Source organism: Natrix helvetica (genome assembly GCF_964273705.1).
Source record: "Natrix helvetica genome assembly, chromosome: 14".
NCBI lineage: Eukaryota > Metazoa > Chordata > Lepidosauria > Squamata > Natricidae > Natrix > Natrix helvetica.
In genome coordinates this window covers 11,342,488-11,368,486 of record NC_138564.1, presented here as the reverse complement: position 1 = coordinate 11,368,486, position 25,999 = coordinate 11,342,488, and the positions used below count along the sequence as shown (strand labels likewise).

The following is a 25,999-nucleotide window of genomic DNA, read 5'->3' as shown; positions in this document are numbered from 1 at the left end:
AGGAAATACCCTTTTAGCTATTTTAATCTTTCTGTTGGGAGGTTTATAGGCTGCCCCGATCCCAGAGGCCAATGGGAGATGCAATTAAGAGCAAGAAATAAAAGAAAAAAGGAATAAAAAGCTAAAAGAGCAGCTGAAAGAAGAGCTGGCTGGGCAGGGATGGAGGGAGGGATGAGGCGCCTGAGGGGAGAGGAAGCCGGACCAAGATGGCCTCCTTCTTCCCGCCAAAATCCCCTCAGAGCTTTTTGAAAAGTTGAAAAGTCTTGTTTTTTCCATGTTATTTATAATAAACTGATATTCAAAGGTGCTTTTTCCCTAATGTTATCTGCCCCTTAAATGATTGTTAAAAAGAGCCTTTCGTTACTATATGTTCTCTTCAATTGGCTATTCCTTAAATTATTATGAAGAAGAGTTTTTTTTCTTCCATCACCTGCCCCTTAAACTATCTATCTATCTATCTATCTATCTATCTATCTATCTATCTATCTATCTATCCATACACACACACATATATATATACATATACATATATACACAGACGCATATATACATAAAACACCAAAATTCAAACATGTCAAATTGTATTTAAAATTTATTCACAGATTTATTTTCACCCATAATGTATTTTTTGTCTGTATCTTCTTCTTTATTTTGCCCTTTTTAAATGTTTTGAAACAAATGTTCAAATCTTTAAAACAATAAAAAGAAACAATCTCCTCAAAACCGAGACATTCTTATCTTTCTTTAATAATTCATAATAAATTGATATTCTGTCTCAATTCAATTCTCCACCCTTGTCTGCCCCTTAAATTATTGTTAAAAATAACTCTTCGTTCTTCAGTTTGCTATTGCTTAGATTATTACTATGAAGTGCATTTTCTCTTCACTTGGCTATTCCTTAAATTACTAAAAAAAAAAACAAAAAAACCTTTTGTCTCTTCAGCTAAAACTATTATTAAAAAGAACTTTTCTCTTCCTTTGCCCATTACATTGATTTTAAATTAACCTTTAAAAACAAAACAGGACATAAAATGCATTGATTTAAAAAACAAATTTTAAATTTTATTTAAAATGTATTCACCGATGTATTTTTACCCATGATGTCCTTTTTGTCTTTTATATGTAGTCATTTGTTTTATCCTTTACATGTTGTGAAACAAATGTTTAAACTGTTCAAAAATAATTAAAAGAAACAGCTGCCAAACTGAGACAATATATTTTAAAAGTTATGACATTGTAAAATTGTAAAATTTTGTTTATCAAACGTTGTGGGCTGGACTGGAGGCTTTTAAGACGAGATTTGATAGCCGCTTGTCAAAAATGGTATAGGGTCTCCTCCTTGAGCAGGAGGTTGGACTAGATGACCTCTAAGGTACCTTCCAACTCTGTTATATTTTCTATCTATAATGTATTTTTTACTTCCTTCTGTTACATTTTATCCAGCCATTTATTTTGCCCCTTAACCCTAACCATTAAAACAATTTTTTTTAAAGACATAAAAGCAAAAAAATGCATCAAGAACAGCAATGCATAAAATGCAGAGTTTGAAAGGAGAAAAATTCAGAGATATTTCAGAGGCAGAATCTGGGGACGAAAGAAACTCATATTCAAGGTGCTGGATGCACCTTGTTTGAATGTAAACATTATATCAAACCTAGAACTGTCTTGTCTTCCTTTAGGTTGTGACCCAAAAGCCAGCTCTCTAAATTAATATGGCGACTGCCCAAATCATGCACATCGGCCAGAAGCATAAAACCTTGAAGGTATGAAACTCCAGATGAACCAAATGGTTAGGTAAAGAAAATTGGGGATTTGCTTTTGAATTTGCTTTCTTAACAGACATGCAACTCATTTTTGTCTGACGCAGGAAACGGCCCTCTTTCCAAGCCGAATTGCTTCTGAGCAAGAGTCCCTGATTCTGGTGAAAAGGCTGCTTGCAGTTTCAATTTCCTGCATCAGTTACCTGCGAGGTCTCTTCCCGGAAAGCTCTTATGGAACCTGCTATTTAGAAGGTAACCATGTTTGCTGCCTTAACTCCCGTAACTGAGATTGCTCTGGAGCAAGGACTTCCTCCCTTTTGGCAGCCTCCAGAGCTGTTTCCAATGTGGATGCCCGATACTTGCCTCGCACAAAACAGCAAAACATTTTGAGGATCCAAAATGCGAAACCTATTAGCCTGTAAAAAATAAAACAATGTACACTCGACTCCCAGGAAAGCATTGACAGCTGGTTGGGGCAGCTCTTAGCAAAGGCAGAACTATAAATTACGTAGGCAGTCCTAACTTCTACGTAGTCCAACTCTTGACTTCATTGTCCCCAGATGATCTTTAACAGCACCAAGAGAATCAACCATTAATCAAAAACTACGCTGAAAGAAAATAAGCTCAAACTACAACAATAATCGTTTCACAATGTTCAGTCTTCACAGCACCTGAAAATGAAGCTGATAAAATGTTGGTTAATTCTAGATCATTATGTACTTCTTTTTTCAGATATATGTTTAAAAATCCTCCGAGAAGATAAAAGTTGCCAGGGATCACTTCAGGTAGTAAAATGGTAAGAGTGAGAAAATAATGCCAGAGTACAGAACTGAGCACCTGTCAGTATAATTTAAATATATAGCATTAACCAATGGTTGTGCGAAGCCAGATATATTATCTTTACTATTAAATCTGGTTTAAATTTTGCATTTTAGTTCTTCATTTTATTAATGATCAGCTGTTAATTGCACCTGCGAGATTAGAAATTTCTTGTGCCAATAGTTTTTTGATGTTTACTCATCTACATGTCTTCTTTGATAGGATCCAGGGATGTTTCGATGCACTGGAAAAGAACTATGTAAGCTGTAATTAAACTCACATTGAAAGTGTCTTTGATGCAATGTAATTTCATCCCAAATTTTCAGGAAAAAAAAGTCGTCTTGTTATTTTGCTTTGAATGACCATATACACAAAAGCAATGTCACACAACTCGTGTGCTGAAAACTTTCAAATGCTTAACTTTGATATTTTGCCTTCGGAGTGACTGTAGAAGTGTTAATAAATCTAATTAATTGGCATTTTTTAAAGATTGCCTGATGCACTGCAATACTTTGTTTGAGACATGAAAGGGGCTTAGGTCTCTGTGTAAAATGTATATTTTGCCATTTTTTGTGCTAGGAAGGTGTTAAGTTGCATGCAAAGAATGCAGCTTGCTATAATTGTAAAAGATTTTAAGAAAGAGGCTGGACCAGAGTCATTTTAAGCTGAGTTTGCATTTGATCCCTGGTTTTCCCAGTCCTTATCTAATCAAGGGAAGATAAATTACCTAAACCTTCATGTTTGGTGCCAAATATCTTATCACAAATTCATGCCACTGGATGAGTGTTTCAAGTGATCTTAACAGCGCAATGCCAAGTGCCACATCTAAAGTTCTACTGCCTTGATCCTCAGATTTATTATTGCTTTTTAGACACATAAAATACCATGAAGGAAATATTTGCATGCTTGGAAATGATTTTTTTTTTAATTTTGAAAAAAGGTTGAGGGATGCAGTTTAGGTCCTTGGAACAGTAGCTGAAATATGCAAAATAGTGATTTAAGTTGGGAATTTTCTTCTGGTATAGAAAGACAATTTATATCGTATTTAGACAGAGGGAAACACAACTGAAAAAAGGGGGAAAAAATCATCCCCGCCTTCTGTCCTTGTAATGAAGCCAAATGGCCACAGAGTGTCAGTGATGTTCTTGCAATTCATCTGAATCCTGAAATTCTTCAAATTCTTGATGGGGAAATGACATCTATTGCAGAAGTAGGTCTGTCCCATTGTGAGGAGGCAGGAGAACTATTTCTTCTCTTCTTCCTTAGCATTAACATCTCTCCTCTTAGGGCAACCAACTAGCAAATAAAAAGTGGCACACTAAATAGAAGGTTTTTTCTTCTTCTTCTGGTGTCTGTGGTTGAAAGGCAGTGATGGGCACATTGTAAATAAAATGCAGATTTTGAACAGTCTCTCTTTATTTTGCAGCTACATATGGCAGTTTTGGCAGTAAGTACTATGTACAAATTTTCTTCATTCTCAGTTTAGAAAGGGCAGCTTGAGGAATCCTATCCTATCATGACAAATACAGGAGGGTTTGTCTTTCACATCCAAAACATTGTCATATCAACTCTTTTATTAAAAATATGTTTTTCATTCCATCACCATCATTGTGATGGATCATTTTTAGAGTTGTTGCATATTATTTATTTATTAGAGTGGTAGTTAACCAAGACACACTCTCGCCTCCATTTTTCTTCACTACTCTGACACTGCCCTGATAGGTGAAATGCAAAGAATCTATAAGCTGTAATAATAAAGTCAAGAAGCAAAGTGAAAACATCGGGCTAAAAGTAGGTGTAAAGAAGATCAAACTAAGGACAATAGGTATTGCAATCAACCATAATAGTGATATGTTCACCCGAAGTTCCCAATTTACGTGCTTGACAGTCAACATCAATTAATCAATCAATCAATCAAATCAAATAGATTATTATATTTGTCATATTTCTGCTTGAATCTGACAATCTGGGATATTGCGCTAGATAGTTTCATGGAAGTTATACATTTGGGCAGGTTGAAGGAGTGCATTGTTTTGACAAAGATGTTTCACCAAGCGTTAACACCTCCCACTAGGGGAAAGAGGCATAAATGAAGTACAAATGCCCGGAAAGATAACTTATCTTCCAATTCTTCTGTTTGCTATTGGAAAGATAAAACCTTTTTCCACTAGTGGAACAATTGAACGAGACCTCAAAGTAGCACAAAATGGTTTGGTGAGGCAAATTGCATCACTTCACCATCTTAGCTAAATAGATCGTGTTATCTCTGTTCTGAAAAAAAAAACACCCCTCACTGAAATTAAATGCGGCCACACACTTCTGCTATTAGAGATTTTTAAAGCAAATTTCTTGTGGGTTGGGAGGGTTGATGAATTGACCACAGTTATCTATGTAGGTGGTGAACAATTCTCTGGATAAGAGCTTGGCTTATGGAAAAAATTACTTAATTTATCCAAATATAGGCACGCTCTTCTCATCATTTTATAATTTGCTCAGTTTATGTGACTAGTTACAGAAGCAGGAAGAATGACAAAAAGAAACATTCCTGCAGTTATGATTATCAGTCTATGATCAAACAGAGCTGTGGTTTGGCTTTATTTTGTTACAATAATTCACTGAAGAGCCATATTAATTTTGTCTACTTTCTTGAAACAGATCTATACCAATCCCAAAGACCCCGAGGTAAGAGGCACAAGCTGTAAACTGCAAGTGGTACAGCCAGAATTTTTTCATTTCATATTTAAGTCAGTCAGGATTCATCTGATTAGTTGCCTTGATCATGATGCAAATCATATATACAAATTCTCTTTAGTATCATTATTACATCTATGTTTTGCTTCATTTAATGTGGGTTACTTCACACTTTTTCCACCCTCCTTCAGACAATTTTTTGCCCAAACCTCTGATTATCTTTGTGCATTAAATTTGCCTAGTACTCAAGATACAGAAAATTTCTAACGGAAGGAAACTTGTTAAGGAGAGAATCAACCTAGAATTAAGAGAAATTTCTTGACAGTGAGAACAATTAGCCATTGGTACGGCTTGCCTCTGGGAATTGTGGGTGTTTCATCACTGGAAGTTTTTAAGACAAATGGACAGCCATTTGTCTGAAATGGTATAGAGTCTGCTGAATGAGCAAGGTTGGACTAGAAGACCTCCAAGGTCCCTTCCGACTCTGTTATTCTGTTATTCTGATAATTAATAAAGTATCTTTAACAGAAAGTTTGACATTGCTGTAGCAATGATATTATATTATTTCCTATTCACTGCCTTTGCCTATCTATAGGCCTGTCTCTGTTCTTATTATGCTGTATTTTTTTTCTGTCACGTTACTATATTTTTTTAATTGACCGAAAGAACTGTAAACTTTTCTGAATAATAATAGGATCACCGATCGAATATAAATCTGTATTTGTATATTAAATAAGTACTTCAGTTTTCTCTTTTAAAAAAGGAAAACGTTCAAGTTCTGTTTCTTGTTCCATCCTTAGCGCTTGACAGAATTCTATCAATTCAAATTCAAATACTCAAAGAATGGACCTCAGATGGACTTTGCTAGGTAACTTTTTCATTCTTTAATTTCTGGAAACAGCAGACGCTTTGTATTAAATATCTCACGAGTTGAAATTGTCATCAGAAATGCAAATTCTGACTTCTTTAACTTTTAATATTTTCATTGCATAAGGGTAGTCTCTAATGTATGTCTATTAATAAATCCATTATTTTTTCAGAACTACGGAAACTGATTACTGTAGCAAATTGCTGCTTATAAAATGCAAACGTTTTTAAACACCATCGCTCCTCAGTCGTTGTGCATCTAACCAGCTTGAAATCATAATAATAGCTGAAGACCAAGGTGGATTTAAAAAAAAAAAACCTCAGCATAGACCTAAAAGGAACTTTTTTCCACCTGGTGGTACAATTCATGTGAAAATGTACTCTAATTTTGAAGCACGTTTCAGTATAATGTGGTAATTTTGGAAGTTGCAAGGTAAAAAAATACTTTGCCCCATCAGCTGCTTTTTTGGACAGCTCATCCTTCATTATGCACCAGTCTAGTAGCTCCTTGTGTGAACTGGAGCTGCTTGTGAAAAACAGAGAGATATGTTGTACCTACAATCCAGCATATATATATGTATCATATAAGCTGGGCCCATTCTGTGTGATGGGAATTAATGCACCACTTCTTATTTCTTTAGAGGGGACACACAGAGACCTAAGTTCGGTAGTCCAACAAAAGAGTATTTGTCATCTTTTTGTGTGTTTGGAGATGTGCCCTGCTGCATCATAGTGTCAATTCACTGTTAATGACCCAGTTTGTAATTCTAGACAATTGCCAACCACCAATATGCCTTCATTGCCCTATTTATCTTCTTGAAATTATAAAAAAGGACTCTACAGCTTTGTCCTGCCCTTCCAGTAAAATGAGTCAGTGGGTGCGCTATATTTGTCCTAATGCCGTGTTTAATTTTTACTCTTTTGGCTTACGCTGCAACTGAGAAGTGGTACCCCAATCCTAACCAATGTCTTAGTTGTGGAATATAGACATCTGACTTACTCTGACTTAATTAATGTATAATCCTATTTGTGGCAAATCCATCTGGATACTCTAGCTGTCTCTAACAAGTCTTTTTCAGTAGGGAGTCCATCTGGCACTGAATCAACGTAGCGTTGGTTTAGGTATTTAACCCTGGGCTCACAGCGACTTTATTTAGTGACCAAAATAGTTTTGGATGGCACATTTTGCTTGGATTTAGTCCATGTGCCTTCTTGTCCCATTTTTAGGATGGTTTAATCATTTAGTGTCCCGTGAAGTCATTTGTTCTGTTCTGTTAATGCCTCTAAATTATTTCTTTTGTGAGCAGCTTATTCTGGCGAGCATTGCAAAGTTGCGACTCAGGCAATATCGTAGTATGATTCTATTTAATTTCGCAATTAATTACAATCACAGTTCTTCAATTGGGCTCCCAGGGAAATCATACACCTTTCAAATTGTTTTCCCCATTCTGTGAAATACATTGCCATCCGAGATTTGGAAGGCTTGCAAGAAGACCTTGATTTACTATTTATTTTTTATGGCTGCTGCTGCTGCTGCTACTACAGCTGCTTCAGTTAGGCCAAAGTGATTGAACATTGTTTTTAATGGTTGCTACTACATTACCGTACTTGCGAATAGCCTTTGTGGAAGTGGGCAGCCTATAAATAACTGATTGAATATAATATTTCAGCATAGGTAGTCCTCAACTTACAACATTTAATGGCCATTCAAAGTTAAGTGGCTTATAACCACTTTTCGCACTTACAACCACTGCCGCATTCCCATGGTTGATGAAACTTCAGACAGTTGGCAACTGACTCCTATTTACTACGGTTGCAGTGTTGCCGGGTCACATCGACAACCAAAGTCAAGGGGGAAGCCAGACTCACTTAACAACCATGTGACTAACTTAACAACAACAGTGATTCACTTAACAAATGTGGCAAGGAAGGTTGTACAATGGAGCAAAATTCACTTAACAAATGTCTCGCTTAACAACTGAAATTTTGGGCTCAATTGTGGTCATAAGTCGAGGACTACCTATATTAAACAAGTACATTTCTCTTGAAAAGAAAGCAAAAGAAGACAAATTTCAGTTTACTCTTTAATCTTTAGCATATAAATAAATGAATATTTTAGGAATGAAATTGCTAACATGAGCAATTAAAGTTTAAGACAGCAATTTAGCTCTTAGCAATTCCTTTGCAAATATGCAAAATTCTTAGCCTCATCCATTCAGGATTTACAGAATCTATGCTGGCAGGCTGCATGTGCAACCTTGGTTTAAGCCACCTCAGTCAAGGTCGTTTTTAACCCATGTGTTGTTTTCCTGGTAGCTCTCAAGTCAGCTTTCACAATGGAACAAATAGCCAAGAAATTAAAAGGGCCAGTATTCTACTCATCCGCAAGTTATATATATTGATGCAGCATCTTGGACCCCTACCTAATGATGTGACTTTGACCATGAAACTGTTCTATTACAAAGATGGTAAGTAAGTGGCAAGATTTCCTACCCATTCCGGCTTCTACTTAGGACAAAACCCAACCCAGAGAGATGTTGGAAGTTGCTATTGAAATGGCATTGGAGTTGCCAATGCAAGACTTGGGCTTGCAACCCAACTAGAACTAAATGTGGAATCAATAATAAATCAGAGACCAGATTCTTGTCCTCCCCCCTTCCCCATGTGTGTATATTGAACATCCTAGCTCAGGACTTGTGAGCCTTGAAATGGGAAATGGTACCCTCTCACCGCTGGTTCTGTTAAAAACTAGCTGTATCATTTCCTCTCCCAGTTGTTTGCATTCAAGTTGCTCTGTCTAGGAACAAGAATTTACATGTTTCTCCTTCCCCTTCCTCCTCTTTTCCTTCCCTGTTGTATTTACTAGACAAGATAATCTCTGTCCATAACGTTGTTATTTTTAATAATCTAAAGAAAAATCATTATGAGAAACTTCTGGGCTGACTCAAAAAGTAAACATGTTTTAAATAAATTATTGGGGCAAATACGTGCTTAAAGATCATGGAATTTATTTAGATGCTTTGCCCCATGATGGATGGGTGGGTGGATGGAGATAAATAGAGACAGATAGATAAGATGGATGGATTGATGGATGGATAGATGGATAGATAGATAGATGCTAGATGGATGGATGGGTGGATGGATGGATGGATAGATGCTAGATGGATGGATGGGTAGATGGATGGATGGATGGATGGATGCTAGATGGATGGATGGATGAATGGATGGATAGATAGATAGATGTGGATGGATGGATGGATGGATGGATGGATAGATGCTGGATGGATGGATGGATGGATAGATAGATAGATAGATAGATAGATAGATAGATAGATAGATAGATAGATAGATAGATAGATACTGGATGGATGGATGGATGGATGGATGGATAGATTCTTGTCTTGGGGGTAATACCTGTTGCTCCAGATTTCACACCTGCTTCCTTTGCAGTCACACCCATTGATTACCAGCCTCATGGCTTCAAGGAAGGCGACAGCTCAGATGGTCTGCTTTTTGATGGTGATCCTGTGAACCTCAAAGTAGGATCTGTTTCCACTGGATTCCATGTGTTGAAAGTGAGGGTAACAACAGACAGCAAAAGGATGGGGATGCTGGAGAACAGTCTGGTGGAAGAGAACGGTCCCACTGAAATCTCCCACCAAGGTTTAGACTGTGATGATGAAGATGAAGAAGCGGACAGCGCTAAAGTACCAGAACAGGTTACATTCTCTTTTCCACAAACCAGTTTGTACAAAAATGAGGGTGACCTTGTAGTGGGAGTTTTAACATCAGACGTAAAATGGGTTATGAGGTAGTTGTGCATAGCCTTATTACTTAAAATGCAGGGCACCTGTTTTAAGTACTCCTGGTAAATATACTGTAATGAGCTTTTTAAAAGGCAAAGCTGAATTACTTTATTAAAACCCCATACTTGCATATGACATGATTATTTGAATATGTATTGACAATACAAGTTTAAATTGTCTTTACATTAGATCTGGATCTAGGATGATGGAGCCCCCAGGTTCATTGAAGATGGATCAACTCCATCTCCCATGAAGACCTGAAGGAAAGTTTAAAGGCTAAAGCTACACACATAGAGTGCACACGAGCAAACTGGTATTAAAAAAAATGGAAGCCTACCACTGGTGTACGAATATTATTGGAAAGATCAAGATTTAAATGTATTAATCAATCTAGTTGGGTAATAAAGCATCCGCAAACAAACAACAGTAGCTCAGAGAGCACCAAGAAATCCACAGTCCATCCCTGAGCTACAGATATTCTCTTCTATTGTTACCTCACGGCTTTTTCTTGGTGAAAAAACATGGGAAGAGGTGATGCTGTTTGCATCCTTTTGAGCGCCTGTAAGGTGGCTTATCAATCTAGTAAATAAACAATTTATTAGCTATGAGGAAAAGTTAATATTTGACTTCTTGTGAAAGTGGAAAAGAACTTCTGGTAACATTCGTAAAAAAAAGCATATTATCCCCTGGGAAAAGGATGCAATTTGTCCATTATTATTCCTCCTCCCTTAGAGCAGGATATGACTCTTATTTTTACGCTTTGCCTGTAGGCCATGACAGCAGTCTCTTTCCAAAATGAAGAAAGCCCATCCTCTAACTTAATCAGAAGGCCCAGGTCAAAATGTACCTGTTTTTGCACAGGGGGGAATAAAGTGTCCCAATTTAGTGATTTTTACCCAGAAAAAAAAGCCCCTCTGGACTTGTCCTTACAGTAGTTATTTCAGTCACATATCTGCACGCACACACACACACACACACACACACACACACACAAATTTCCCCCAGATAGATTTAAAAGCAGTAAGTTTGTGCTGACACAAATCAGTCACATTAACGGAGCCGGAATCTCATTTGTGCAACGTTGCGAATGAGCAAGGAAGGGTGGGTTTTTTTGGTGTGTGTGTGTGTGTGTGTGTTTGTGTGTGTGTGATTTTCTGTAAATGAATGAAGGTGGAGTCCTCACTGAAAGGGAAACTTCTGCAGGGAACTGTTAGTGAAAGTACATTTTAAATTTCTAATGGAAAATACCTATCATTCTCGTTTCTCATAGAGTGGCCAAGGTATTCTGGAGAAAGTGATGTTGGTTAAATCATTAGAAAACTGATAGAGAAACCTACCTATTTACTCCCCTGTGGTTATTTTAAGAGTTTTTAAATTCCCTCATTACTTTCACTTTTATAGTAAGACTTTCAATTCTGGTACATTTAACCTGTCGGTTAACCAAATTCACGCAATGTATCAGGCAGTGAAGGGAACAATGCTTTTTATTGTCAGTTAGGCAAAAAAAAAGGTAGTTATGTCTTCCTTTAACTGGAATTAAAGAAATAGAGCTTCTTTTGCAGAGGAGGTTTATGGCTGCTTATATGGATAAATATGGGATATTTGAAGAAAATGCAGTGTCACAGCACATGCTCCCTTTGAATCCAGATATAACAGGTATATCGATCTAAAACATACATCATGTGTACATCCCAGAGGTCTTTACTGTCATTAATTGGACATTGGATTTATATGACAAAGTTTGCTTGGTTTTGAGGTACAGATCATCCTTCACTTATGACCACAGTTCAGTCCAAAATTTCCATTGCTTAAGCAAAGTCAGTGAGTTTTGCCCCATTTCACAACCTTGTTAAGTGAATCACTGCCGCTAAGTTAGCAACACGGTTGTTAAGCGAATCTGGCTTCCCCTTTGACTTTGCCTGTTACAAGGTCACAAAAGGTGAACAAGGCAACCCATCATAAATACGAGCCAGTTGCCAAGTGTCTGAATTTTGATTGTGTGTGACCATGGGAATGCTGCAACGATCGTAAGTGTGAAAAATGGTCATAAGTCACAGTCAGCGTTGCCCAGGTATCGGAGGAGCCTAATGTTCCTCCTCCTAACAGTGGTGTCATCCATTAGATACATAAGTCACAATATTTGCATGCAGCAAATGTGTCATCCCTCGCTCCCCTCTGCAAAAATCTCATAAATGAATAGAAGCATTCATCGAATGTATTTTATAATGGTTTCCTGGACTCTATTTACAGTAACCCCATGCTCTTCATTACAAAGGACACAGATGAATGCTCCTAGTCCTTTATTTCAGAAAGCTGTCTTTTCAGTTTATGTATTCTTTCAAAACTCACCTTTATCGTTTATGTTGGACACACAACTTTTACCATGTAAATTGGTTATCACTTCATGTACTGTGTTTTACATTCACATGAAAAATACAGGAATTGAATTGCTGTTTAAAAAATAAATGTACGTGCATTATTTGATTTTAGACATTTTTAATGGAATATGTGTTTCTGCAAGGTGGTTCTTTGTTCTACTCTTGAATTTTCTTTTGTAAAGCAAAGTTAGAAACATAAACATTTTCCCCCTAATCCTTATCAATGTCTTTCAAGTTTGCCCCCTTTCCTGGTTTGGCTTTTATCCCCCCCCCCAAATGTAATCAGTCTAATTATAATCTATCAAAGTATCTCTCCCCTCTCCCCCCTTTCTCTCCCTCTCCCCCTTTCTTTCCGCCCCTCTCTCTTTTGTCAATCAGTCAGTCATTAAATTTCTACAATCATAGGGCTGGAAGGGACCCTAAAGTTCTCCTAGTCCAACTCCCTACCCAAAGCAGTAAATCTTAGGTCATCCCAGACAAATGATAGTTTAACTTTTTGTTGAAAATCTACACCACCTATCTCAACTCTTTACGAACAACTTAATAAAACAATACAAACACATGATTAAAACCAAACATTGGAAACAAAATTAAGGTTAAAATTTACCACTTAAACATGAAATCAAAATGTATAAAATCCCAAAGACTAAAAGGTTATCAAAGCAGAGGTAGTGCCCTCCTTTCTTTTATCCTTTATTCTTATGTCATGTCCCTTCGATTATCAACTACTTCTGCATTGCTATTGCCTGTTGGTTTTGGTGGACAGAAGAGAAGATTTTTCAAATATTACAGTTTCTGGTTTTTTTTTTCTCATGAAAGGCCATAAATAATGCATTATGTAAGTTTTATACAAGGTCACCCAAATCACTTCAATTTCTGGACTACAATATTTATTTGTAAATAATTCACTCCCCTAATATGTTTTAGATGTTCTTTTTGCTTGTCATATTGCTTCAGTGTGCACATTTCTATAGCTGTATGAATCTAATAATTTTGGATGCCTGTGTGTAGGAACTATTCTGACTTTTGATTATACGGAAATGGATGTTTTTGGCTCAAGACTGGGATTATTATATTTTTCAATTAACAAATAATGCCTACTTTCACACAGACAAATTTCTGTTTAGATAGATAATTGTCATTTCCCCCCAGCTTTGTTTACTTTTATATACAAAATACTTTTGATGTGTGTCTGCAAATTATATAAACTGTGTTAGATATTAGCATATATCGGGATAAGTCTTCCCTCAGGTCCGCTCCTACAGCGGGAAACAGGTATTCCTCTGATTGGTCAATGGGCGTGCCTCATCCCTATAAAAGGGGAACCCTCCGACCACAGAGTAAGCTGGATCACTACTATTACTAATAAAGAGCTGTTAAGTCACGTCGTGTCCGCAGTCTGTCTCTCGTTGCCCAGATCTAACATTGGCGACGAGGGTGGGATTGAGAGACAGATAGGACGAAGAACGCTACTTCAAGAATCTCCGGATTTGATCCAGCCCAGGAATTCGGCAGAAATTCCGGCAGCCATCTCAGATCACCGCAGCGCGGCAAATTCAAACTGAGAAGATGGCGATGCATGCTCCCCCCGCTCCTTTCGACCCAGCAACCGACGAATGGGAAGCCTTCATGATTCGCTTCGAGTGTTTCCTCGAAGCAAATGAGTACACGGGGATCACCGATGCAAGAAAGAAAAATATCTTCCTCGGCTACTGCGGAAAGGAAGTCTTCAATACGGCCAGAGACCTCACCGCGCCTACTCCAATACAAGCAGTACCATGGGCGACGCTGAAACAAGCCTTGGAAACACATTACGCGCCAAAACCGTCCCGCCATGTCAGCCGCAAAGAGTTCAACATGAGGACTCAAAAGGCGGGAGAATCCATTAACCAATTTGTTGCAGCTCTACGAAGAATAGCAGCCCACTGTGAATACAGGGATTTGGAAGAGCATATCTTAGAGCAATTCATCTGTGGGGTAAGAGACATTTCGTTGCAAAAGAAACTGTTAGCCAACCCGAATCTAACCCTACAGTCAGCATTGAACAAAGCAAGAGCGTCGGAATCAGCGGAGAAATCAGCAGTGACCATACAACGAAGGGTCAACGAAACCCAGCCAGCACCGAGACAAACCAGAGTCCACTACGAAGACGCAAGCCCCGACTACGTGGATCCCGAGTTCGAGGACAGTCACCTAATGCAGAGCAGTCACTGGAGGCCTGGGGGGAAACCCGGATCCCGTTTGCCGCCCTGCGCAAGCTGCGGAGGGAATCACCCCAGGTCTACTTGCAGGTTCAGGAACGTTGTTTGTTCGCACTGCAACAAACTTGGGCACATCGCACGAGTGTGCCGGAGCGGAGTCCCTGCCTCACGGCAGCCACCCATGTACCGCCAACAGAAGCCCAACCCAGGGGCTTGGCGAAATCAAAAAGGGCGCCCAGAGAAAAATCCACAAGTGTTTACCCAGAGAGAAACTCCCCAAAGAGCTGAACGAGCGTATTCCCAGAGAGATTACTCACAAGAAAGTGAGCGAGCGTATCCCCAGAGAGAATTCACACAGAGAGCCGAAAGAGCGTTCTACCAAGACGCTCAACGAGAGTATTTTCAGGATATAGACGATGAGATAGAGTTGACCCAGAGAGAGGAGTTGCGAACGTATCTCACCACGATACATCAGGTCCGCCCTAAGCGGCCCAAAAGGCTGAAAGTCACAGTCCTCTTGGAGGGCTCACCCTGCGAGCTGGAGGTTGACACAGGATCAACCCTGACGATCATTTCATGGGCATCCATGAAACAGGCCATTCCCAGCCTCAGAAAGAGCCAACTGCGCGCTCCTGACGTCCTGCTACGAGACTACCAGGGGAACCAAGTCCCCATCGTGGGCCAAGGCACATTCCACATCCAGTTTAAGGACATCGAAGCCCAGCTGCCCGTGACCATCTCCAGCGCGCCATTGCAGAACCTCCTGGGGCTTGATTGGTTTGAAGCCCTGGGATTAGAAGTCACCGGAATCAACGCCGTGAGAAACAGCAGCGCTGAAAAGATCTTTAAGGAGTTCGAGGATGTGTTCAGCTCCGGTCTTGGTAAGTATGTGGGCAAACCAATATCGTTCAATTTAGATCCAAATGTGGCGCCAATCCGGCTTAAACCGAGACGAGTGCCTTTTGCACTCCGCCCAAAAATAGATAAAGAGATAGATAAGTTAGTGGAACAAGGAATCCTGGAGCCGGTAGATCACGCGCGTTGGGAGACACCTATCGTGACCCCAGTTAAGTCAGACGGATCAGTCCGCTTGTGCGCAGACTATAAATGCACAATTAATGTCGCGCTACAACAGAGCGCATATCCGGTGCCCGTAGTACAGCACCTATTGCACTCATTGGGGCCAGGAAAAGTTTTCGCTAAATTAGATATGGCACAAGCTTACCAGCAACTGCCAGTAGATAGCGCCACAGCGGAGGCCCAGACTATAGTGACGCACAGAGGAGCGTTTAAATGCAACCGGCTACAATTCGGCGTAAGTATTGCTCCAGGATTGTTCCAGAGCGTCATGGAACGACTGTTGCAAGGGATACCGGGAGTCGTCCCATATTTTGACGATATCTTGGTGTCCGCTGCAAACGAGGAGCAACTAAACAAAAGAGTCAGATCGGTTTTGGCCAGAATCAGAGAGAAGGGTCTCCGCCTGAAAAAAGAAAAATGCCAAATTAACGTGCCTAGCGTAGAATTCCTGGGTTATAGAATTGATGGTCAGGGAATTCACCCCACTGAAAAGAAAATTAAGGCGATCCAGGACGCCCCCACACCACGAAATCAAACCGAGTTGCAGGCCTTCCTCGGACTACTTAATTTCTACAGCGTTTTTCTGAGACAGAAGGCGACCGTTGCTGAGCCACTACACCGTCTACTCCAGAGGAACGCACCATGGAGATGGGGACGAGCAGAAGCTGCAGCATTCGCCGGGGTAAAGCGCCTGCTCACCACTGACTCACTACTTGTACAATACAGTCAGACCCTCCCGCTGGTATTGACCTGCGACGCATCGCCGTTCGGGGTTGGAGCAGTCCTCAGCCACAGGATGCCCGACGGGAAAGAAGCACCCATTGCTTTCTACTCCAGAACTCTTTCATCGGCCGAAAGGAACTACAGCCAAATGGACAGAGAAGCATTGGCTGCCGTTGCAGGTGTGAAACGTTTCCATGAATACCTCTACGGCCGCGATTTTGAACTCATTACTGATCACAAACCGCTGTTAGGACTTTTGGCGGGAAATCGCCCCACTCCGGTCTCCCTTTCTCCACGTATGACCAGGTGGACTGTTTTCCTGGCTGCGTACTCTTACAAGTTAATTCATCGACCGGGCTCCACTCTAGGGCACGCAGATGCGCTCAGCCGTTGCCCATTACCAGACATTTTGCCAGACCCCACTCCAGAAGTACCGGTATTGCTCATTGACTGTTTGGATTCGGGACCGGTTTCTTCTTACGACGTTGCAAGGTTCTCCTCGAAGGACAATTTAATAAAACAAGTGCAAACTTGGGTATGGAGGGGGTGGCCAAAGGGAAATGTGGGCCCGGAATTCAAAATGTTTTGGTCTAAACGGGACGAACTCTCCGTGTTACAGGGATGTTTGTTGTGGGGGGATCGAGTTGTTATTCCTTTTGCGCTACGAAAAAAGGTATTGAATGCTTTACATATGGGGCATCCGGGGATCGTGAGAATGAAAGCGTTAGCGAGAAGTTATGTGTGGTGGCCCAATATGGACAAAGAAATAGAGGAGTGGGTGGCCACTTGCGATCCATGCCAGGAGTCGAGACCAGCACCCCCGGAAGCGCCCGCCACAGAATGGGAGAAACCCAAGGCACCCTGGTCACGCATTCATATTGATTTTGCAGGGCCATTCCAGGGTCAAACCTTCCTCATAGTTGTAGATGCTTATTCTAAATGGTTGGATGTAGTCCTAATGACATCAACCACGGCAGAGGCAGTTATAAAGGTTCTTAGGCGGCTTTTCGCCACCCATGGTCTACCAGATCTGTTAGTATCGGACAACGGGCCCCAATTCACGGCCATGCAGTTCGAAACATTTTTAGCAGGGTTGGGAATCAGACACGCCCTCATCGCGCCATTCCATCCAGCGTCCAATGGTCAGGCAGAAAGAATGGTGCGGTTCGCGAAAGAGGCCCTCGCCAGGATGGGCCCGGGGGATTGGCAAACACGCATTGACCATTACCTCCTCATTCAACACATTACCCCGAGCGCAACGACGGGTAGAAGCCCCGCTGAACTACTAATGGGTCGCCGCCTACGATCTCACCTGGACAGGCTCCACCCGAATTATTCTACCTCGGCTCCCCCAGACTCTACAAGTAAGGTCAGATCTTTTAGAGAAGGAGACACTGTTTATGCTCAAAATTACACAGGGGGGACATTGTGGATACCGGCAAGGGTCATTGGCATCATGGGCCCTCGATCGTATTTGTTAGAGCTTGAAGATGGGCGGAATTGGAGAAGGCACATCGATCAGCTTCGAGGTCGCCTAGCACACTCCAACTTAAGGGATGAGGGCGAAAGTTTCCTGTCCACAGAAAGACAACCGCAGGGAAACTTCATCCCAGGAAACGACGACACCGGCGAGCTAAGCGGGGGACAGGACATCACGCACGCAGCTGAGCAACCCCCCGTCATCACAGCCGCTGAGCAAACCCCCGTCATCGCAGCCGAACAAGATACCAGGGAAAAGAGCATCGAAAACGCAAGACCTCCAGAAACAGAAAAAGCACCCGATCCTGCAACTACTTCAACCCAACAGGAAACCAATCCTGCAAGTACTTCAACACAACCTGAACTCCGACGTTCCTCCCGAGCAAGACAAACACCCACCTACCTAAAGGACTATGTCACCTACCGCAACGTCCCATCTAGGAGGGGAGGGGTGTTAGATATTAGCATATATCGGGATAAGTCTTCCCTCAGGTCCGCTCCTACAGCGGGAAACAGGTATTCCTCTGATTGGTCAATGGGCGTGCCTCATCCCTATAAAAGGGGAACCCTCCGACCACAGAGTAAGCTGGATCACTACTATTACTAATAAAGAGCTGTTAAGTCACGTCGTGTCCGCAGTCTGTCTCTCGTTGCCCAGATCTAACAAACTGTTTATTTTAGAAGCAATCAGAAAGGATGGAGCTGAAGACACAGAGAAACAATGCGGTACTAAGACGTCTCACAAAGTGAGCCTCACTGTTTTGACTTGGGGGGTTTTTTTTGTCATCTGGTGCTAGCCAGAACTTTTTATTGGACAAGACTCTATGTCAGAAGCTGTGTCTGTACGCTAAACATTTAAAATTCAGACAGAATCTTAGTCTTTCGTCTATTTCTGACCTCAGAAATCATGGCCTCGGTTTGCCTGGTAGAGTTGAAATGATGATCTGGTATTTTGTTTGAAGTAATGGCTGAGTAGGTTTCTGGTCCGCTTGTTCCCTTAAGCTCCATTTCTTGCTTAAAATTAGACACTTTTCTTGAGTCAGCAATCCCAGATTTGCTGAGTCATTCACTGAACAGCAGTCCTTATTAAAATACCGTGACACTGTGCCTTTTCCGGAAACGCCAATTAATGGCTTATATTACAATTCGGTGTAGATTTGCAAAAGAACATTCCATCAACGAAGAATTGATATGAGCCTGTTGTCTCTTCTACCTTTTGGTGCCCAAGGTGTACTTTTATAGCACCAACACTTGTTCAGTTCGCTGATAGATTTTTATTTTATTTTTTTTCCACGGGGAAACTGTTGCTCCCTATTTTGCAGGACTGGTAGGCTTGAATGATCACGTGACTCATTTCATGGAAAAATGGAAATCAAGCCACTAGGCAAAATTGTTTATTTGTCTGGAAAAGCTATTGCTTTATGAATGATTCATTGATTCTGTTCTACTTAGCAGAGGGACTTTCCCTACCTATTGTCTCAAATAGGAAATAGGTAAGCAAAATTATTGGGCAGCAGGTCGCTCATTGGAATCCATGCGATGGCAGTTCAAAAAAACCACAACATGACACATCGTGGGTGAGATATTTGGATTTAGATCATGCCAAATACCATTAAATGTAGGCAAAGGAAGCTAAAGAATGTACGGGGGTGTGATTTAGTCTCTTTCTTTGCAGTTTACTGAACAACCAAATTAAGATGACTTGGCTTCCTGAACTGTACTTCCTTTTCTGTATTTGCACAATGCAATAAATCCAAAACTATTGAATATGTAGAGTTTAATTAAAAGAGGGACTAGGTGTGACATGATAGCAGTCTTCCAATATCTAAGAGGCTGCCACAAGGCAGAACAAGAAACAATGGATGAAAACTAATCAAGGAGAGAGCCGACTTAGAACTAAGGAGAAATTTCTTAGAACATTTAACAAGCATTTGTGTGAAATTACCGGTATATAGGGTTTCCTGCTTGAGTGGAGATTAGACTAGGGAACCTCCAAAATCCCTTCCAGCTCTTTTAACCACTGTTGAAGAATTTACCGTATTAGTTTTTAATATTTTAATTTCCCTTTCTCCCAGGTCCACGAAAAATGTTCTTCTAAAGACTCAGTGGAAACTAGAATGGTAACCACATCCTTAGTTCTTACTTCTCTTTTTCTCCTATTTTGTTAAATTCACCCAGTCCCGAAATCATTAATTAGACATCGATATGTACCTAGAAATATGGAGCAAGGTCAGGAAATGATGCTACCAGGATATGATCTATTGATATATCCGGATGCCAGTTCATTTGACTAGGTATTATGAAACACAGAACTAAAAACAGGATTTCTAGTTTTGACAGCAAATTGCACATAAACTCTAATTGAACTTGCACATTTAATTTTGTCTGCAGCTTAATGGCTCTCCTCAATCCATTTTTATTATCCTTCGATTAATTTCAAATTGATTATCATGGGGCTCTACAGTATAAATAAGCCTGTATAGATTTTATTTGTTGGTTGGTTGGTTTAATTTCTGTGCCACTCATCTCCCCTGCAAGGTGACACTGGGAGGCATACAAATTGAGAAGAGATCAGTTTTGAGCTTTGAGGTGAGAAAAGTGACATTAAATAGTAGGATAATGTAGAAATTAGAGGAGACAAGTGCAACTCCTTGTATGTACCTTAATAGCTTTTAAAAATTGTCTTTTGCCTGCCTCTTAAATCTGGTAACTGTCCAAATGTCTTTTTATTTTTAAAACATGACAATTACATTTCCCTCATTTTACAGAGATGCCACACCCATTACAAAGAAACCGAACTGTCTAGGATCCCAAACAAAGTATAATTTGCTATTATTGGGAAATGTTGAGCCTCCTCTAAAAGTTAGTTTTCCACTTCCAGTTCCAACCCACCCTTCTCGGTAGAAGAATGGCAGGGAAAATATTGTAGCAGACAGGGTGGGGACCCTTTTCCATCCTTCCCTAGGAAACTCTACCATCTCCCCATCCCTAATATTGGTCTTGGCAGTTCTCAAAAGCCAGAGGGCGGATCGCGATCTCCTCTCTTGTCTCCATTCAAGGGAAGTGCACAAGGAACATCTGTCTGTGAGAAGGCAGAGAGCAGGTCTCCAGAAGATGCCTTTCTTGCGACGTCACTTTTCAATGGACGTGCTTATATGGAAAGAATTCCACAGAATTTTTCATTTCCCTTTTGTGTTTTTCCTTACTGTATTTGGTGGGGGGGAAAAGTGTGAGTCTTTAAACGCATTTGAGTTTTCGAAAGTTCTTGTGTTTAATCTAATTAAGAGCTGTTGGTTAATTAACCCGGAGAGGCATATCTGTAACCTTTCTACTGGTTGAGAAATATTTTCACCCTACCTTCCTTTAAGACGATGACGAAAGTTAGGCTAAAGATTCAGCCAAGGTTTGATTTGAACCCCAGCAGAATTAAATATTAAAATGACCCTCCCAAGATACTTTTCCTCCAACAGTAGACATGTCTGCAATTTTGGATGACTAAATACTGAGACTTTGAAGGTATAATGGTTTCCCTGTGAAGAATTACATGAGCCATTACTGGACCAGCTAAGTGAATCTATTTGGTCATTAGTGGACCGTTACTAGCCCAACAATAAATCCTATCATCTTAGAGATCTGCAAGAAGATATGATTCACATGGCTAACTGGGGAGGCTTGTAAAGTGCACTTAAAACTTTTTCTAATGTGGGAACAAAGATCCTCTGGATAGTTAGTTTGGAGAACCGTGGAAACATTCTCTTGCCTCTTTGGGAATACCAGGTTTCCCTTTATGCTTAAGGTAGAAGTGATTTTTTAAAAATCTAGTTGAGATTTCTATTCCATGAAGATGGTTTATTCGTTAATCAAAATAAAACAATGTTTAAAAGAAATAGCCATAGCCCTTAGTCTTATATACCGCTTCACAGTGCTTTTACAGCCCTCTCTAAGCGGTTTACAGAGTCAGCCTCTTGCCCCCAACAATCCTCATTTTACCCACCTCGGAAGGATGGGAGGCTGAGTTCAACCTTGAGCCTAGAGAGATTCAAACCATCAAATTTCAGGCAGCCGGCAGTCGGCAGAAGTAGCCTGCAGCACTGCATTCTAACCACTGCGCCACCGCAACTCAAATAATGTTTCTGCAGAGAAAATGTGACTGATGTAGCTGCAGTTCTGTCACAGTTGATGTGTGTAAAATTGCGTAAAAAGTGTATAGGCTACATAGAATTATTAAATCTACTCTGGAGCTGAGTGTTTACTGGCCAGATGCCCTTCCTGATGCCTACACGAAGTTCACAGCAGATAGTTTCTCTTTGTGCCCTGATAGAAAAACATCTGCCCTTGCCTAGGATTGACCTCTCAACTTTCTGAGTAGGAGGTGAGCATCTTCAACTCTGGGACAACACAGTGTATTCTACTAAGGGCATGGCAGAATTCTATCCCCCCCAAAAAACCCTTTATTTTTTCTGTGGTATTTTAAGAGCAGAGGTCCCCAAATCTTTCTATCATCAATTCGCTTCCTTTTGGGGTTTTTTCAGTTTTGTAATTCCTCAATGAGTGCATTTTGCTTGACAAAACACAAAACTCAACTTTTGTCCTCTTGGTCGGAGCATAAGCTTGTATAATTGTCACATTTAAGGATTGCTCACATGATGCTATTTAACATATTTAACAGACATTTGTGAATAACAAAGGCTTCCAGTTAGTCCCGTTACGATGACATTTTACTGTAATAGCATTTTCCAGATTTCTTGGATAATATCAGAGATTGAACCAAGGTAATTTTGCAAGGGCTATAACTCTGCTATTGAGCTACAACACGTCCCCAATAAAGTTACTCAGTGTGGATTGGGAATTAAATCCTGCATGGGGATTATGAACTTGTTTTGGATGATACTGTATTTCAAAGAATGATTTGTCACTCTTCCCTGGTAATTCTATGAAACATGATATCATACAGGATTCATAAACTGCATGCAGGGTTTTTAGAATATGGAATCAGTATCTTCACAGAATTGTGACCCATTTCCTTTTAATTTTCCATCAAAAAACATCTTTGGATTAATTAACTGCCATGTAAACATGGTCGCAATAACCCTTGCAGCATTTTTACCTCCCATTTTATATGTTACAAATGTTTTCCTTTCTTACACGAAGTTGTTTTTTTTTTCATTTACAAGCATTCAGATTTCCGATCAGGAATATGTAAGGAAAATCAGCAATCGAGCCACATTTTGAAAACAAGAAATTCCTTACCAACCATATTACATTGGGAACTTAAACTTGGAGAACATGCAATAATGACAAAATTGCCACCTCATATTAATAACAGATGTTTGGCAAATTTAAGCAAGAATGGCTTTCATATATAGCACATATTATATATTATGTCGCAAGGCAGATTTAAGAATCTAACATGGGGATGGAAGGGTGGGGGAAGAAAGGAAATCAGAAAAAAATGAATGAAAAAAATATATCTTCAGACCTATTAATTTTATTTTTATTCCAAGGATGTTGTTTACTGCTTCTTGTGTACTTCTTTCTTTCATTTGTATAAGATAAACACAAATCGTATCAGCATTATTCACTTATCTTTGTGACCGAGTCCAGCAATCCATTTTTGTGAGTGCAGGGCAATATTGAAAATTTTAAAATAAAACAGAATGAGTAAATATGAATATGAATTCTTGTATTAAGTGTTCCCTTTGGTGGTTCTTGCAGACATGGCAAATGGACTTTGCTTCCAGCCAAGGAAACACGAGGGCACCAAAGAAGAAGAAAAAGAAAGCACAACACACTTGATTTGATTCTTGCCCCTCCAAAGTTACGACAACCTTGGAAGCAATAGCTGTGACTGTAATGCACCTGGACGGTAGTTTCTGATCTGTTACCTACTTTGGGTACATTTCTACAAAAAGCATATATTTGGGACAATGGCAATTTTGAACCCACTTGGAATAAGGGGAAAAAATGGTCCCTTATCACCCTAGCTGCCTTGAAGCAAACTGATTCTGCCATTTACGAAGGCCTTTCCCCTTCTTGTCTTTGATAAACATTTCTGTCAATGTAATGAGATTCTGTCACCCTGTCTGTTAACAATTTAGCAACTTAGAAATACAGCTAAACTGTAGTATGGTACCTTTGTATCATTGTGCTTCTCTGTGCACACAATTTCCAGAGATGTTTGTTATGGATTATTCTACATGGAGGAGAATGCATTGGAGATGTGTATGTGTTCTGTGCGTTCTCCCCGTTTTTGCTTTATTTTTGAATAAATACAGAAGAATCACATGTATAGCTCTCATTTTTAACCACAGACTGGGTTTATTAATTAATAACTAGCTAATAATCTGGCATTGCCCGGGTATTTGTTTATAATAAATGGAAAATGTCTGGACCAAACATAATTGCTAATATTGTATTTTCCCCCTTACCAGAGGGAGCCCCCTTCTGGAGTACTGTGAAGCCCTTACCATGGCAATTCCACTGTGCTGTACAGTATAAGCCATTTTACGGTAGTACAGTAGAAGCCATTTTACGGCAGTACAGTAGTAGCCATTTTAAGGCACAACAGGCTGTATCTGAACAGAACACACATCCCGAGGGGTGTTAGGGGTGACTTACACCCACATTTTTTTCCAGAGAGTAAGTCATTTGTGTACCAAGTTTGGTTGAAATTGCTCGAGGAGTTCCAGAGTTATACACACACACACAGAGCCATTTTTATATAGATAGATTGCATTTCTTGGTGGTATTACTCAGTAGGGTAAATGGAGCCACTGGTTATCAAAAACACCCATGCTAATTTAAATAGATGTCATTACTTCTAACTTGATTAAGCTAAGCAAGAACCCAGCAGGAAAAAAAAGTCGTTTCCTCAGTTTGCATGGCTAGACTTATCTCGAGTCTCATCTTAGTCATTTCTAGAAAACATTTTGTTTTCCCGTAATGGTGTTTTCTAGGTACTTTTGCTTCTTTTTACTTTTTGGGGGGGCGGGGGGGATTTGCTTTTTCATGTAAATTTGTAAAGCATACTGCTCCATAGGGCCAAGCACACAATATTGGTGTAAACATTTCAGAGATTTTAGGTGCAAAACTTTGTGAACTTCCCCTTCCTATTTGTAAATGATGGAACTGATCTTTTAATGTGAGAGATAAAATCTAGCAGGAAGAGCTTGTCAGTTCTGGTTAAAAAACCCGATGATAGTGTTAAATGATAGCTTTGAGTTATTCACTAAAAACAGACGTAGATTGGTGGATTGTATCTAGCAGCTAATATTTATATGAAAATTTGTTGGTTTGTTTATTGCATTGATATTAACTCTGTATCCTAATGCAAGCCGTGACTGAAGTGCATATGGTTTACAATAGAATAACAGAGTTGGAAGGGTTCTTGGAGATCTTCTAGTCCAACCCCCTGCCTAGGCAGGAAACCCTACACCACTTCAGACAAATGGTTATCCAAAATCTTCTTAAAAACTTCCAGTGTTGGAGCATTCACAAGTTCTGGAGGCAAGTTGTTCCACTGATTAATTCTTCTAATTGTCAGGAAATTTCTCATTAGTTCTAAGTTGCTTCTCTCCTTGATTAGTTTCCACACATTGCTTCTTATCCTGCCTGAAGGTGCTTTGGAGAATAGCTTGATTCCCTCTCCTTGGGGCAGCCCCTGAGATATTGGAAGACTGCTATCATGTCTCCCCTTGTCCTTCTTTCTATTAAACTAGACATACCCAGTTCCTGCAAACCTTCTTCCTATGTTTTAGCCTCCATTCCCCTGATCATCATGGTTGCTCTTCTCTGCACTCTTTCTAAAGTCTCCATATCTTTGTTGAAGTTGAAGTCCTCCAGGCTTAAAGTTGCCACGGTTGGAGACCCCTGTTCTAGTCCAACCCCTTGCTCATGCAGAAAACTATACACCATTCCAGACAGATGTTTATTCTTTTTTTTTTAAACAAAGTTTTATTGGTTTTTTTAATATTTTACAAAGGGAAAAGGTAGGGGATAGGTTACAAATTTTGGCAACTGCAGTGTGCGGTAGGTGCGCCCCCCCTCCATACTCATAGTATACATTTGCACATAGTTCATTATTAGGTAGTAACATAATAACATATAGTCAGCACAGATGTTTATTCTTGAAAAACCCCAGCGATGGAGCACCCCCTAATTCTGGGAGACAAGCTGCTCCCTCGATTAATCATTCT

General features: G+C 40.0%; 1 protein-coding gene across 1 annotated transcript; it reads left to right on the top strand.

Annotated features, from left to right (window-relative positions):
- Window positions 1–1,712: 1,712 nt before the first annotated feature.
- HORMAD2 (HORMA domain containing 2) lies at window positions 1,713–23,663 on the top strand (the record flags this gene model as incomplete). The annotated part of the gene is made up of 13 exons (XM_081966477.1): window positions 1,713–1,763; window positions 1,868–2,012; window positions 2,493–2,556; window positions 2,802–2,838; window positions 4,006–4,026; window positions 5,235–5,261; window positions 6,071–6,138; window positions 8,454–8,605; window positions 9,588–9,856; window positions 11,506–11,599; window positions 18,486–18,550; window positions 19,880–19,924; window positions 23,520–23,663. 13 exons carry the CDS (start codon window positions 1,713–1,715, stop codon window positions 23,598–23,600), a joined length of 1,119 nt encoding a protein of 372 aa, XP_081822603.1. The 3' UTR covers window positions 23,601–23,663.
- Between the last annotated feature and the right edge of the window lie 2,336 nt (window positions 23,664–25,999).